General features: G+C 43.1%; 1 protein-coding gene across 1 annotated transcript; it reads right to left on the bottom strand.

Moving 5' to 3' along the window:
* Positions 1 to 1696: 1696 nt before the first annotated feature.
* LOC122117699 (serum amyloid A-5 protein-like) lies at positions 1697 to 3942 on the bottom strand. Its single transcript, XM_042691483.1, has 3 exons — positions 3858 to 3942; positions 2271 to 2409; positions 1697 to 1849 (listed from the first exon to the last, which is right to left on the bottom strand). Exons 1-3 carry the CDS (start codon positions 3940 to 3942, stop codon positions 1711 to 1713), a joined length of 363 nt encoding a protein of 120 aa, XP_042547417.1. The 3' UTR covers positions 1697 to 1710.
* Positions 3943 to 16704: the final 12762 nt, after the last annotated feature.

Genomic DNA, 16704 nt, shown 5'->3' with positions numbered 1-16704 from the left:
TTAGGCAAAATAAACCCCAAGATAAGGATTCAAATGTCTTTTTCTTTCTTTATATTATTTCTAACATATTTATAAGATGATTTCTTTGTTGCTTTGTATGTCCCTCCCCCATGGTATAACCCCTGCTTTCACTGTATTTTATGTTGGTATAATTTGTGGAGGGGAAGGGAAAAAACAAATTGTTTAAATAGGGATACAGGTGGAACCATTACGACAATGAGATGTACAAGACGTTATGTGGAAAAATGAACTTTACAACTTTGGCCTGGGATGGGAGGGTGGGGGGTTGGAAGGTGGGGGGAGGAGGGGAAGGGATGGGAAGGGGAAACAAAGGAGGAGGCAACAATGCTTGTACTCATTATCTTGCCCATGTAATTGTAACCTCTATGTACAGTATTTTCACAATTAAAAAAAAAAAGAAATTAGAAATGGAAAATAGAGCTCAATATCTGGATTTAGGGGCAGACAATTCATTTCAGAAATCCATTCCTCTTCCCAATAGGCCTCTAAGTAATGCTGCAGGATGCCACTACATTCCCTGTGAATTCCACTGCTCTCCTGGGCAGCCTCCTACCAAGACCCATTGTCACGTCCTCATCTGTAACAGAGGTGCCCAACATACACTAGCTGCTGCCCAATGGAGCACAGACTTGGCAATGAAGCACAATTGTCAGCCTCCAGGAGAACCCTTCTCAAATTTATGCTTCTTGTGTTCATAACTCTTAGTAGTAAATCCGGTTGTCAGTAAATAACCCCATGTATTGATAGTTTGCTTTTCAAATGCTACCTGGTTTCTATCTCCTGAGTGGACCTGCTGATCAAATCAGTCTTTTTTTTTTCTCTTTTCAACTGAACCTCTTTATTGCGTTGCTTCAAAGAGTAATAATCCAACAGTTAGAATGGATAGTCCAGGTGAAGCCTACTTGTCATCCCTGGCCATGTGTCATATAAGTGGCTTCTTCTTTTTTTATTTTACATCAGTCTTCTTTATCCTACTCACTCTTTGTAAATGCCACCTCCACAATTCTGATTTACATAATGTGCAGAAGTGTTGAAGGTAAATAAAATTAAAAAAAAAAAAAGAAGTGTTGAAGGTATTCACAAAAGGGTGACCTCACATACATTATCATTTTGACATGAAATAAGGCAATTAATATAAATACATTGCCTTGAACATATTTGTCCCATAGAATGGGCAGGAAATGGTGAATAACTGGACCTGGAAAGTGTTGCTGGACAGATGACCAAGGTGGCCAGTGCTGGCAGAATACTACCATCCAATCCTCCCAATGCTTGTGTCCCCTGTCCACAGAGACCTGGGCCAATTAGGAGGAAAACGTGGACAGCAGAATAGAGTTCATGTAACCAGGAAGGAATGAAGAAGTCCATGGGTCTGACTCTGGGTAGGTCAGTGCAGGTTTCTACCCTGTATCACCCTGTCCTATATTACCACTGAAATCATACTCCCTACACCAAATACTATGACTCAGACTGCCACTCCAGGCTGCCTGTTTACCATTCACCCCTCGTCACCGAACAGGCCCCTCTTACAGTGAAGAGTAACACAGAAATGCAAGAAATTCGATTTCTGAAGTGTTTATTAAGGCAAGAATTATGTGCTATGCCAGCTTCTGTGGACACAGCTCTGAAAACTTCAGGCCTCTTTCCTCAGGACCTCATCTCCCATCTCTGGAGACAGAGTGAAGAAGTTCAGTACTTGTCAGGCAGGCCAGCAGGTCTGAAGTGATTGGGGTCATTGCCACTGCGACCCCAATGGTTGGCTTTCTGGTCCTCCAGAGTGTCTTCATGCCCACTACCGAAGAAACTCTGAACATTTTCTCTGGCATCACTAATCAAGACAAACAGGGAGAAGATTCACTACCATGCTGAAGAGACACATTCCATCAGCCCAATTCTCCTCTTTCTAAAGATAACTCAAGCAGGAGCCCCAAGACCCCAGGACAGAGAGACTAAGATACTGCCCAATGCCCATCACACATCTATTCCTCTGTGCAGAGTGGCAAGTCTGGAAATCACTCTGTAGCCCTCTAGGTTTCTAATTTAAATGGGAGCATGCTTTATCATTCTTTCTCTGGCTCTGTCTGCAGCCCAGGCTGTGCACTGGGCATGGGCTATGAGACTGGAAGGAATGCAGGATGATAGGAGAAGAAAGAGCCACACCTAACCAGAACCATTTCCAGGCTTTATCCTGATCCCCCAGGCAGTCAAGCTGTGCTCAGGAGGCCTGGCATCCCCAGAACCTGCCTTACCTGAGCACCTCAGCAGCCCAGACGCCCCCAGGGCCTCTTTTGGCAGCATCATAGTTCCCCCGAGCATGGAAGTATTTGTCTGCCCCTATCCAATTGGCTTCTCTCATGTCCCTGTAGGCTCGCCACATATCCCAAGCCCCTGCATTGGAAAAGGCAAAAGGACATGAGGTGAACACAAAGAATCTGAGGACACCTTCTAGGGGAATTAAGAATGAAACATATTGAAGCTTGCAGCCTGTGGTCTTAACAGTCTTAAATACCATGAGTTAAGAAGAACATTCCATGTGCTAGTTGCCTTCTACACAAAACTCTAAACCTAGACACTTGTGTATGTGTATGTGTGTGCATGCTCGTGCCTACTTGCACGCACATGCATGCATGCATGCATGGGTATCGGGGCCTGAACTTAGGTCCTCGGCTCTGTTTCTGACATTTTCTGCTCAAGGCTAACACTCTACCACTTGAACTACAGTTCCACTTCCCTGCACAGAACTCTAGCACAGTCATTAGAGAATTCACTTGAATTGTATTTGTATTATACTACTGTGAGCTACTGGTGATTGGAAAGAAGGTATCTTTATAGAACAGGATCATTTAAGTTCCACATTTCCATACTTTAAGCATTAGACCAGATGAATATTTGTTTCAATATATTCTGAGCACCAAAGGATGTTTACAGCATCACTAAATTCTACCAGTAGATGCTAGCAGTGCATTCTCCTAGTGAGACAGACTATATCCAGACATGGTAAGTATAGCATGACCATCACAATGCTCCTGAGCAACAACTACTGTTTTGGCTGGTTCGTGCCTTCAATCCTAGATACTCAGGAGGCTAAGATCTGAGGCTGAAAGTTCAAAGCCAATCTGGGCAGGAAAGTCCATGACACCTTATCTCTGTTAATCCCCAAATTGCCAAATGTGGAGGTGTGGCTCAAGTAGTGGAGCACCAACTCTGAGCAAAAAAGCTAAGGGTCAGAGCCCAGGCCCTGAGTTCAAGCCCCCGTATCAGCACATGGACACACACACACACACACACACACACACACACACACACACACACACACACACACACACACACACTGTTCTGGAAAAGAGCTACATACAATGGGAACTTCTCTGAGTAAGAGGACAACACAGAGGCAAGGAAAGGCTGCACATGTGGAACTCATCTGCCTTGTGCCTTTGCCCTTCCAGGACTGATGCTGTGGTTGTTTGAGGAAGCACTAGGGCAAGGAATCTCAGCTATGGATGCAGATTCTGATCATCTGGATGAACACTCAATGTGCTGTTCATAGCCAAGATCACATAGGAAAAGAAAGAAAACAGCAGCAGACATCAGTAGTTTTTAAAGATCTCCATGTGACTTATATGTACCTAGCGTTTGATCGACAGAGTGGTAAATAGACACATCATTGGCCTCCTGCACTGCTGGGTTATGTCCTCTGGTTATATCCTCCCATGCCTATATTCAGTCTAGTTAAGAAATGCTCCGTTGTATTCAGTCTCTAAGGCCAGTACAACCTGAAAAAGTGGCTTCTGAGTTCTCATAGAGAACTCTGGTGGCTGCCCCTCCATCAGCCTTACCAAGAGTAGCCTCTCTAATGAATGAGAGGTCGCTGCTGGCTCCCAGGATCAAGGAGCAGAAAATCAGGCCCGTGAGAAGCTTCATCTTGCTGAAATGAAAGCAGAGGTTCAAGGAGACACAACAGACTGGCACCTCCCTCTTTGGAATCTATATTCCAAGACAGCCCAGGGGTTCATTCCTGCTAGTTCTCAGAGAGTCATAGCAGTTCCCCCTAGGAAACCTAGCCATGGACATGCTGCAGAGCCCCAGTCCTCAATTCTGACCCTATCAATTCTGAACCCAGATCTGTCTTGGAAGATACCAGAGTGGTAGTGATGAAGGAAGAGGGGAGTGGAACCAGAATGTCACTTCTATGGGAGACTATAATGTACTGCCATCTTTTTTTTGGTCGGTTGTGGAGCCTGAACTCTGAGCCTGGGCACTGTCTCTCAGCTCTTCAGCTCAAGGCTAGTGCTCTACCACTTGAGCCACAGAACCACTTCTGGTTTTCTGAGTGGTTTACTGGAGATAAGAGTCTCATGGACTTTCTTTCCTGGGCTGGCTTTGAACTGTGATCCTCAGATCTCAGCCTCCTGAGTAGCTAGGATTACAGGTGTGAGCCACTAGCGCCCGGCTTTTTACTAGAATCTTTTCCACATTCCCCTCTTCCTGGCAAAGATCTCACATGATAAATACAAAATAGGATAATTTTTGTTAAAGACAATCATACTCTTTAAAGGAAAGAAAAACAGTCAGCTATTTTTTACAACAGTTAAAGTCAGTTATTGGTTTTTAAGTTAGTTGGAGTATGTCTCACCTGCTGTCTGGTGGAGCAGAGCCGGATGTCGTTGGCTGTCAGCATGAGGAGGCTGGTATTTATCCTGAGCTTCGCTTTCAGGGCATGATGACTGAGGAAAGTCCTTCAATGCAGTTTACTAGAAGAAAAACAAACATGCAACAGAAAACTTACCGGATTTCTGTGTGTTTCTCATTCACAGGTCATTTCCCCAAATCATGCAACCTGAAGACACAAATTATCTGTGTCCTGCTTGGCAACTCCTGGTGTCAGGCTATTTACTTTCCTGGTTGATTTTGGGAAAGCTGGGGGAGGTGACAGGCAGAGAGGAGCATGGTTTGGGGGCCAGTACCTATAGGGAGTTGGGGCTCCTATAGACAGGAATTCAGTTTCCTGCCATTGTATTTGGAGGGTGCTGCTAGAGTGCTAGATGCTGCAGAATTAAGCACCTTCAGGGCAGAAAACTGACAGATATGCCTCCACATTTCATGTGTGCCCTGACAATGCTTTCCAACAGTCTGAGCTACCAGGCTCTTAGCTACAAGCACATAGTCCTGTGCTCATCTGGCTTAGTCAATTAGGAAATAGTATTGTTAGGCTGGCTCCTGTGTGGGGCAGTGTGTTAGAAGAACTCTTCTACATCACTGTCCCATTCTTGGAGACATACAGATGCAGAAAGCATTTGTGTATAAAGAACTACAATGTACATTCTTTTTTTTTTCCTTTTTATCAGTCGTGGGGCTTGAACTCTAGGCCTGGGCATTGTCTCTGAGCTCTTCACTCAAGGCTAGCTCTATATCACTTGAGCCACAGTGCCACTTCCAGCCTTTTCTGTTAATGTGGTGCTGAGGAATCGAACCCAGGGCCTCATGCATGGAAGGCAAACACTGTACCACTGAGCCACCTTCCCAGCCCCAGCAATGTGAATTATGTGTCTTTTTTTTTTTTTTTGGTCAGTCATGGGGACTGAACTCAGTCTGGATGCTGTCCCTCAGCTCTTCAGCTCAAGGCTAGTGCTCTACCACTTGAGCCACAGAGCCACTTCTGGCTTTTTCTATTAATGAGGTGCTGAAGAATTGAACCCAGAGCTTCATGCATGCAAGACAAGCACTATACCACTGAGCCACCTTCCCAGCCCAACAATGTGAATTCTTAAGAAGCCTGTAAAGCAACAGGAGGTTCTATCTTATGGAAAATTGCAGCCCTGCTGCATAAGTGCCAAACTCCCAGAGCTCTTCAAGTTGTATTTCCCTAGGGAGTCCCTATCTGCCCTCATGTTACCATGAGACAAATTTCATCAGCCCAATTTCGCAAGGTTTCCTGTAAGAGATGAAGCCAGAGGTCACCCAGAGCAAGCAGGGCTGAGGCCTCATGTATGTGAACAGATCCTTTAGTTCTCCAGAGAAAAATCTCTCTTGTTATTCATCTTAACTGAAATTAACATCCTAGAGAGGGTTGTTGAGTCTATAGTCTAGCCTAAGCAAATAATTTACAGACAGAGAGAAAGGTAAGTTCTGTGCTTGGAATCAAAGTTTACCATTACTCCTTGTTTTGCCAGAAATTATTGGGCCCAGCCAACAAATTCTAACCTCATTTGTTCTTACTGCCCTGCTGGCCAAGTTCACTGCTCATGTGATATAGACAAACTCCCTATCACTTATGGTAGAAGAGATGTGTCACAATTTCCTTTTGATGTTAAGATATGCTACATGACTCTTGCCATTTGTGAATAAAAGAAGTCAATCATGTCCAATATGGCATTGTTATCAGGGCAGCAAATCAACCATTTACAACCAAGAACAATTCTTTTCTGGAATTTAGAGGATCTAGAATGCTAACCATGTCTTGAATCTTGTAATCTTTTTTTTTAATTTTTTTTTTATTGTGAACATACTGTACAGAGGGGTTATAATTACATGGGCAAGATAATGAGTACATTTCTTATCAAGCATTGCAGCCTCCTCCTTTGTTTACCCTTCACATCCCTTCCCAGCCTCCCCCTGTCTCCCCCCATAATCCCCCCCCCCCCACCAAAGTTGTAAAGTTCGTTTTCGACATGACAACTTGTACTTCTCATTGTTGCAACGGGTCCACCTGTATCCTTAAACGACTTGTTTTTCCCCTTCTCCTCCACAAATTATACCAACATCAAATATAGTGAAAGCAGGGGTTATACTGTGGGGGAGGGACATACAAAGCAACAAAGAAATCATCTTATAAATGCGTTAGAAACACATGCATGAAAGAAAAAAAATTTAAATACATATCTAAGGGTTCATTTTTCTAACAGCACATTATGTGACCTTTTCTGCTTGACTCATACATATACTAGATATTGCAAATAAGGGAAACCATGGGACCTATGCTTCTTTGGGCTTGGCTTACTTCACTTAATATCATTTTTTCCAAGCCTTTCCATTTCCTGACAAATGGGGCAATGTCATTCTTTCTGATGGAGGCATAGAATTCCATTGTGTATATATACCACATTTTCTTGATCCATTCATCTACTGAGGGGCATCTGGGTTGGTTCCATATCTTAGCTATGGTAAGTAATGCTGCAATAAACATAGTTGTGCTGGTAGCTTTAGTGTGGTCTTGTTTGTAAACATTTGGGTAAATGCCCAAAGTGGGATTGCTGGGTCCTAGGGGAGTTCTATGTGAAGTCTTTTGAGGAACCTCCATACTGCTTTCCAAAGTGGTTGAACAAGTTTACACTCCCACCAACAATGAAGTAAGGTTCCCTTCTGTCCACATCCCCTCCAGCATCTGTTGTTATTAGAGTTGTTGATTTTTGCCATTCTAACTGGAGTGAGGTGGTATCTCAATGTTGTTTTGATTTGCATTTCTTTTATGGCTAGGGAGGTTGAGCATTTCTTCATGTGTCTATTGGCCATCCTTCTTTCTTCTTCAGAGAAGTTTCTCTTTAAGTCTTTAGCCCACTTATTTATTGGGCTGTTGTTTCTTTGAGGATTTGTTGTTGGGGGATTTTTTTTGAGTTCCAAGTATATTTTAGATATGAGACCCTTGTCTGTTGTATGGCTAGTGAAGATCTTCTCCCAATCCATGGGCTTTCTATTGATCTTGCTAGCTATGTCCTTTGCCATGCAGAAGCTCTGCAACTTCATGCAATCCCATTTGTCCAATCTTTCTTTGATTTGTTGTGTTTCCGGGTCTCTATTAAGAAAATTTCGGCCTGCGCCAAGGAGACCTAGGGTTTCTCCTATTCCATCCTGTAATGTTTTCAGAGTGTCTGCTTTGACTCCAAGGTCTTTGATCCATTTGGAGTTGTGAATCTTGTCATCTTAAAGGATTGTTTTGTTCAAAGGATGAAAAGGTGACAATAGAAACCAGGACATCCTGTTACATTATATATAGGGTTCATACTCCATCTGGCATATGACTGACACTGTTATTCATGGCTGTGTTCACGCCACACGTTCTAACTAAGCTTAGGCACCATATCAGCACCTTCCTTGTGCAGCCATGTCCAGTCTTAAGGCGTCTATGTTACAGTGATCAACTAATAAATATGTAACACATAGTGATAGTCTTAATTCTCTAAATCTAATCCATCCCTGGAAAGTGTTGTATGCATTGTAATTTTTGAGGCAGGTTCTTACTGTGGGGTCCAGGCTGACCTGGATATATACCCCAAGAGTGAGGGTGAGCATAAAGTGGGATCAATATGGAATTTCTAATTCTTTTTTTTTGTCAGTCACGGGGTTTGAATGCTGGGACTGGGCGCAATCCCTGACTCTTCAGCTCAAGGTTAGTGCTCTACCACAAAGCCACAGTGTCACTAGTGGGATCAATATGGAAAGGCAGGTTTCAGGATTTTATAATTGGAGATGGAAATAGGAGAAAAGGAGATACTCACAAAGCCTTCTGGGCTGGACTCATTGGAAGTGAGGGGCAATAGAGGGGCAGGGAGGGTGTAAAAGGACTAAGCATGGCTCAGAAGGAAATGAGTGATGTGCAGTGAAAGTTGGGACAGGATGAAGGAAGTATGGAAAGCAGCATTTCAACACACTGGACAGGGACAGCAATCGGCTACTGCTTGGTGGCTGTGTGTGGTGCTGTGCTATGGTGCTGATACTTAAGAGCCAGTAGGACAATCTTCCCCAAAACTCAAGTGGACTTGAAATGAAATAATCAGAAAGGGATACCTTTCTGATCTTTTTTCCAGTTCTGGGGCTTGAACTCAGGGCCTAGGCACTGTCCCTGAGCTTCTTTTACTCAAGGCTAGTACTCTTACCACTTGAGCCACAGTGCCACTTTTGGCTTTTTCTGTTTATGTGGCAATGAGGAATCAAACCCAGGGCTTCATGCATGCTAGACAAGCACTCTACCACTAAGCCACATTCCCAGCCCTACCTTTCTAATCTTCTCCCAAAAGTGCTCTATGTCCTAGTGAAGTTCTAGAAAGATTGGAGTCAAGGGAGGGAAACAGGGAAAACAACATTGGTGAGATGGTGGGATTGTACTTCCAACATATATCTAATAGAAGACATTTAGAAGTGAAAAGTTTTTTTTCACTGTGTTGGGACTTTATTCCTGTGAGGCAAGTATTCAGCCCTTAACCAAATTTTGTTGTTCTTGTTTTGTGCCTGTCCAGGGGCTTGAACTCAGGATCTGGGCACTGTCCCTGAGCATTTTTGTTCAAGTCTAGTGCTCTACCACTTGAGCCACAGCTCTCCTTCTGGCTTCATTTTTTGTTAACTGGAGATAAGAGTCTCCTGGACTTTCTTGTCCAGGTTGGCTCTGAACTGCAATACTCAAATCTCAGCCTCCTGAATAGCTAGGATTATAGGTGGGAACCACCTGTCCTTGAAATGAAGAAGTTTGTTTTTAAAGTGTACATAGCATTCAAACATTGATGCAGACCTTCTAATGCAAGTTTACATTTTGAGATTTTTTTAAATGATCTCCAACTATTTATAAAAAAATCTCCCTCCAAACCCCTTTCTGAATGAGAAGCCAGAGAGGACCTAAGCACCTCATCTCAGAACCAGCACCCAGGATTCGCACAGCCCTGGGTCAGTGCACTTCTGGCGCTAGTCCCTTGTCCCAGAAACTTCACCAGTATTTGTTTCTGGAATCTTAACTGCCCTTTTGGAAAAATGAAGTGTCATTTTGGTAATTCCTGGTTAGATTATTTGGTTTGGGAGGAGTCTATGAGTAACAGTATCTCAGTTTTTGGCAACAGATACCTGAACATTGTACCCATACCATCTTGCCATACTTATCTCTAACAGACAGTCCCATTACAAAACATCAGAACATAATTCCAGTAGAAGTTGTGACACTGAGTACCCATCACAGCTCCGGGAATTGAAAGCAGCCTGGTCCAAAAGCGAAGAAGACTCAAGACCTGTATCACACAGGCAAAGCAGAATTTGGATCTTCCATGTGCTGAAACTGTGGGAGAAGTGAGGTGAATATTGATTGTAAAGGGAAAGAATACAATGGAATGTGGTCCCATTTTTGCTGAAGGAAAAGTTCCTACAGTGAAGTACCACCTGAGAAATTGTACATCAAATGATGTTCATGCTGTAACAGATAGTATTTATATTATTCTGGGTCTTCAGAGTTTCCTAGGGTAACATGTTTGCCTACAGCTATGCATCATTTAGAGACAGGGATATGTTCTTAAAGTGTTGCATAAAGCATTGGGGCCTTGTGTGAGATTCTTAGTATACTTTCACAAACCTAGATAGAATAGTCAGTGGGTCCATGCAGCCTCCTGAGGATTTTTTTTTTTTTTTGGTCCGGTCATGGGGCCTGAACTCTGGGCCTGGGCGCTGTCCCTCAGCTCTTCAGCTCAAGGCTAAAGCTCTACCACTTGAGCCACAGCACCACTTCTGGCTTTTTTCTTTTTGCTTATGTGGTGCTGAGGAATCAAACCCAGGGCCTCAGGCATGCAAGGCAAGTGCTCTACCACTGAGCCACCTTCCCAGCCCCCTCCTGAGGAATTTAAGGCATAGTGAACACAAAATATGGCTGCTATCACAGATATAATGGGTTTTTGTTTATTTGGGGGGTTTTCTTTTGGTCAATCTTGTGGCCTGAATGCATTGCCTGGGTGCTGTCCCTGAGCTCTTTTGCTCAAGGATAGTCCTCTACCACTTTGAGTCATGGTTCCACTTCTGGTTTTCTGGTGGTTAATTGGAATGGATTTCATGAACTTTTTTGTCCGGGTTGGATTTGAGCCATGATTCTCAGATCTCAGCTTCTTGAGTAACTAGGATAACAGGTGTGATCTACCAGCACCTAGCAGATATAATGTTCTACCCCGGGCTTTTTTTTTTTTTTTAAATAAGTAGAAGTAGTGTACTACATAATATCTTTTTTTGGGGGGGAGAGGGGAGCCGGTTGTGGGGCCTGAATTCTGGGCCTGGGCGCTGTCCCTCAGCTCTTCAGCTCAAGGCTAGCACGCTACCACTTGAGCCACAGCGCCACTTCCAGTTTTTTTCTTTTTGCTTATGTGGTGCTGAGGAATCGAACCCAGGGCCTCATGCATGCAAGGCAAGCGCTCTACCACTGAGCCACCTTCCCAGCCCCTACATAATATCTTTTAACATATACTAAATACATGAACCATCAACATGGTCATTTATTGTCATTATCAAGTGATTATGTTCTGTCCAGAATTATATATGCTATTCTTTTATTTGAATGGCAAAGCTGTATCACCTCCAGTGTATAACTGATAGCTTAGTATATGTGTTTCCATGGCTATAGCATCACCTGATGATAAGAAATTTTCATATCCATCATAATTTAATTGGTATCATTTGCTGATACCCACTGATACAATACTTAGTGGCTTATGGCTATGTTAATCTATTTATTGACTATTCATTGCATACTTTCTATGAAATAGCCACTGAACTTAACGTTAGCCAAACACTTGGCATCAAATCCAAGCTATTGTGTCATAAAAACGTGACTTGTATAAGGGATAGGTTATACATGTAAGAGAAAGCTAATGTTTATTTGATGACAGAATCAGCAAAGTATATTAGATAGGAACAACTGCATAACAAAAAATTTAGTGAAGGAAAATGTAAATCCAGGTGTCACTATTCCAAGAATATAATTGAACAATTCCCAAGTACTAATCCTATTGCTTGCTCCCTTCCTGTTTGGTTTAAAATAAACAAAATAAAAATAAACAAAATTGGTTCCTCAATGAAAAGTCTTCTGTTCTGATATTTCTGGCCCTCCTGCAAGCCAGGTGTCAATCACTGCCTTAGGAAGACAGAAGGAAAAACTTTCTTCTTGTTCCTCTTCCTAGCAAGCAAATTACCAAGAACAAAAAGGACCCGATGTAGGAAATTCATTCCTAAAGGACAGTTTTGTGTCCTTTCTTCCAATGCCTATACCCCTCATGAAGAAAAAACCTTTTCTTTTTTTTGGGTCCGGTTGTGGGGGCCTGAACTCTGGGCCTGGGCGCTGTCCCTCAGCTCTTCAGCTCAAGGCTAGTGCTCTACCACTTGAGCCATAGCACCACTTCCGGCTTTTTTTCTTTTTGCTTATATGGTGCTGAGGAGTCGAACCCAGGGCCTCAGGCTTGCAAGGCAAGCGCTCTACCACTGAGCCACCTTCCCAGCCCCAGAAAAAAACTTTTCTATCTAGTTAGTTTGCTAGAGACAAGATGCCTGCAGCTCTAGGCACTAGCAGGCCAAGCTTTTCAATGCCCACCTATCTCTACTTAGTTCTCCTCTCTTTGCCCAGAGGCTTTGTGCTTCTCTGTAGCCTGGTGGGATTTTCCTGATGGAATATCAGGGTAAAGGGAATGGGCCAGTGCTGTGGACCTGCTATAAGCAGTAGCAAGAGCTACCCTGGAATTTGCAACTACTGTGGTTAGAGTTCAAAAGACTCTGCATTGTGTTCATAGGTACCTAATCATATTTCTCCTCAAATATTTACAAAAGGGAAGAGTGAATTAGAGACATCTACAACCCTCCAAAATTTCTGAGATTATATAATATCATATGATAGAAATACAAACCACATTTGGGAGAGGAAAAAATCTTAAGGTCTTAATAATTTTTCCAAAGTTTATCTTAAATTGAAATGACGTATAATAAATAGCTTTTATGGATCATCACCAAACCTTCTATACCAGTGGATAATCACAGGTCACAATCTTTGAAAATGCTTTGTACTTCCATGCATACTACTTGGCCTTCAGTACCTTATTTCTCCCACATATCCTTTACTGTCATCCGCCTAGTTCTTCAGAGGAGTTGTCACCCTGTTCTGGCACCTAAAACAAAGTTAGAGACACTTCAAAGCCACCATCACAGCAACACTGCCAAACAAATGTAAATGAGATAAAAGTAGATCAAAGAGCTGGAGTTTAAGGATGAACAAAAACATGCTAGGTGTTGGAAGATGGCCAAATACAAGTGAAGCAGTTTTATGGTATAATGAAGTTAGGTCATATCAGAGGGAAATTAAGGGGGAAAAAGGTTTAAATACCTCACTATCTTGGTTACTCTCTGAAGTTACCAGGATAATAAAGCTAATGTGATTTTAAAATCCAATGCAGACAATGCAGAAGTCTGAAGGCACATAGTGAGCATCCACAATACCCTAAAAACCATGAAGCTGATACAATTGGGCCTGGAGATAAGGACATTGATGATACTGAAATTGATCTCCGCACTTTGCATTCCAGCTTTCCTGAAGACTGTTCTACAGTTTGATTATAAACCATATAATCCTCAAACATTAAACTTTCTTCAGTGTGATTGCCATATGGTTTTTTTTTTCAAAAACTGATCATGTTGAATTTTCTTAAATGAAATGTTAAGTCCAGTTTGTTCGTTGGGTGTAATATAATTGAGGGGGGGTCATGGGGCTTGAATTCAGGGCCTAGGCCCTATCCCTGAGCTCTATTACTCTATTACTTTAAGCTACAAACACCACTTCTGGTTTCCTGGTGGTTAGAGATTTAGTGTTTCACTGGCGTTCCTGCCAAGGCTGGCTTTGAACCGTGATCTTTAGATCATAGCCTCCCAAGTAGCTACAATTACAAGTGTGAGCCACCAGTTCCTATTTTTTTTAACATAAAGAAACATATTCCTGCCTTTTTTTTTTTTTTTTTTGTCGGCCGTGGGGCTTGAACTCTGGGCCTGGGCGCTGTCCCTCAGCTCTTCAGCTCAAGGCGAGCACTCTACCACTTGAGCTACAGCGCCACTTCCAGTTTTCTGGTGGTTTATTGGAGATCGGAGTCTCAAGGTCTCTCCTACCCGGGCTGGCTTTGAACTGCGATCCTCAGATCTCAGCCTCCTGAGTAGCTAGGATTACAGGCGTGAGCCACCAGCGCCCCGCTTATTCCTGCTTTTTCTACTTTGACTATTTGCAGTAAGTGAATGGATGTTTTGAATTTTTCAAAAAATATTTTGTAGTTTTAGAAAATGTTCAAAAACAAGCTTCACTGAAATTTGTGTAAAATAGAGCAGAATTCTGTTACAAGTTGCCAACTTCTCATGGATTTCTCTACTTTAAAATTTTTACATGACCTGAGCTCAAGGACTCTTAGGGATTTCAGCCTTGGGTATGTGGCAATGCCCTAAGTTTGAGGCAAAAGCCGTGCGTGGAAGCTGCTCTCTTGCCTGGGCTGGTAGTTGTAGTTCTCTGCCTTTGGACATCATCAGGGTTGCTCTGAACCCTGGTGTGCATGGGGATGCTCCTCCCCCTCCGCCCACAGGAGAGGGTCATCTGATTGAAGTCCTCCTGATACCTTCAGTTCCCACACTTCCAACCCTTAAGTCACCCTTTCCATGCATCTTGCAATGGTGGGGAGCCTTTTCATTTGTAACAGTGAAAAGTCTCTACTTCTTGTTACACTCAGCTTCCATTCCCCCACAAAGCCCCAAGACACAGTGGCCTATGACTCTGCCCTGATGGAGAGAGGTCCCAGCTGGGCCCCTATCCCACCCGACAGACAGCATGTGTTCAGTGGTGTGTCACACACAGCCAGTGACACTTTTACACAAAAGGAGTTTGGCAGGAAGATGCCTGGGTGTTTAATTCAGAATCCTGTTTATGTGCATTAAAATCTAGATACTAAAATTTATATAAACTCATATATATATATATGACACCAGGAACTTCTTTTTTTTTTGGTCTGGTTGTGGGCCTGAACTCTGGGCCTGGGCGCTGTCCCTCAGCTCTTCAGCTCTAGCGCTCTACCACTTGAGCCACAGCGCCACTTCCGGCTTTTTTCTTTTTGCTTATGTGGTGCTGAGGAATCGAACCCAGGGCCTCAAGCATGCAAGGCAAGCGCTCTACCACTGAGCCACCTTCCCAGCCCCTGGAACTTTTTTATTTTGTAGTTTCTGTGTGTTCCTGTCCTTTGTGAGTGTGCACTCACCAACATGTGAAAAGCTCACATTACTCATTATATACATACATATATATTGCTGTTATCTTTCATGTATACTTATAAATTATTAAAAAATAAACTATATAGGCACCTTTTAATTAAAAAAAAAAGTTCAGCCGGGTGCCAGTGGCTCACACCTGTAATCCTAGCTACTCAGGAGGCTGAGATCTGAGGATCATGATTCAAAGCCAGCCCAGGCAGGAAAATCCATGAGACTTTTTTTTTCACTTTTTAATTTTTTATTGTGAAAATACCATACAGAGGGGTTATATTTACATGAACAAGGTAATGAGTACATTTCTTATCAAGCATTGTTGCCTCCTCTTTGTTTCCCCTTACCATCCCTCCCCATCTCTCCCCACTGCCCCGCCTCCATGAGACTCATCTCGAATAAATGTCCAGAAAACTGGAAGTGGCACTGTGGCTCAAGTGATAAAGTGCTCGCCTTGAGCTGAAGAGCTGAGGGACAGCACCCAGAGCCAGAGTTCAAGCCCTATGACTGACCAAAAAAAAAAAAAAAAGAAAAGAAAAAGGTTACATATCAGTTGGGTGCTAGTGGCTCACACCTACAACTCTGAAGGTTATAGTTCAAAGCCAACCCAAGCAAGAAACTCGTTAGACCCTTATCTTCAATTAACAACCAAAATGCTCAAGTGATAGCCTTAAGCAAAACAGCTCAGAGACAATGTCCAAGACAAGAGAGGAAAGATAGGAGAGGGAGAGGGTATAGGGAAAAAAGGGAGAGAGGGAAGGAAGGAGAAGAGGAAGAGAGAGAGCCAAGGGGGGGAGGGAGGGAGAGGGAAAGAGAGAGAGAGCAAAACACTTTTTTTCATTGATCCTATAAACATTGTACAGGTTCACCGTGTTGCTGTGCTGCCCCCAGGTGGATATATAGGAAAGTACATATCTCTGTCCTAAAGCAATCCTGCCATCAAGTCTGGAGCACTCCAGATTTCTGAAGAAACAACATCCTGCATATGATAATAAAACAATAAATCCAGCTTTCCAAAGGCTGTGATTGAACTGATGCTGTGCTAGCTCTCTCCTCTTTTCCTTTTGGTTCACACTTCTCAGATGTATCTAGTGGTCTGTCGCATGTTCTAGAAACTTCTGCAATGTTCATCAAAAGCCACAGGTTCTTGAGCAGAAATGGGAGTAGGGCCATACTCTGTGGCTATTGTTAAAGGCATACTGCCTTCCTTCAGGTTGAGTCACTGTCTCAGGTTGTGTGGCCCAATGTGGCAGACTGGATAGGAGTTTAAAACAGGTTACAAGGGTTAGGAATATTGTCAGTTACTCAGAGAAGAACAATCTCATTCCCAGGAGAAGCTGAGCTGTTTGCTCTGGGAAGGATGGCCTGAAACTGCTGTGAAAGGTCCTACCTCACAAATCACATAAGAGGGTGACTGAACTGTCCATGAATATTTCTGTTTTCTTTCTCCCTTCTTTCTAGTTCCTGCCCATGGTCTGGCTCCTTTTCTTGGGTAGTCTGCTTCCTATATGTTTCCAGCCTTTTTGACAGTAATGGGACTAACATTTGTCCATTCCCCACAAAGAATTGAGGCCTTAGGAAGGTGTATCAGTTATCCATTTCTTTGAGCGCCATAAGAGATGGCACACAAAATTATTTGGTGCAAGACAGGCATATGTGCTATCGGCTTCCCTCGCC

This window comes from Dipodomys spectabilis, unplaced genomic scaffold (assembly GCF_019054845.1).
Source record: "Dipodomys spectabilis isolate Male_0828 unplaced genomic scaffold, ASM1905484v1 ptg000145l, whole genome shotgun sequence".
NCBI lineage: Eukaryota > Metazoa > Chordata > Mammalia > Rodentia > Heteromyidae > Dipodomys > Dipodomys spectabilis.
This window is presented reverse-complemented; position numbering and strand designations above follow the sequence as displayed.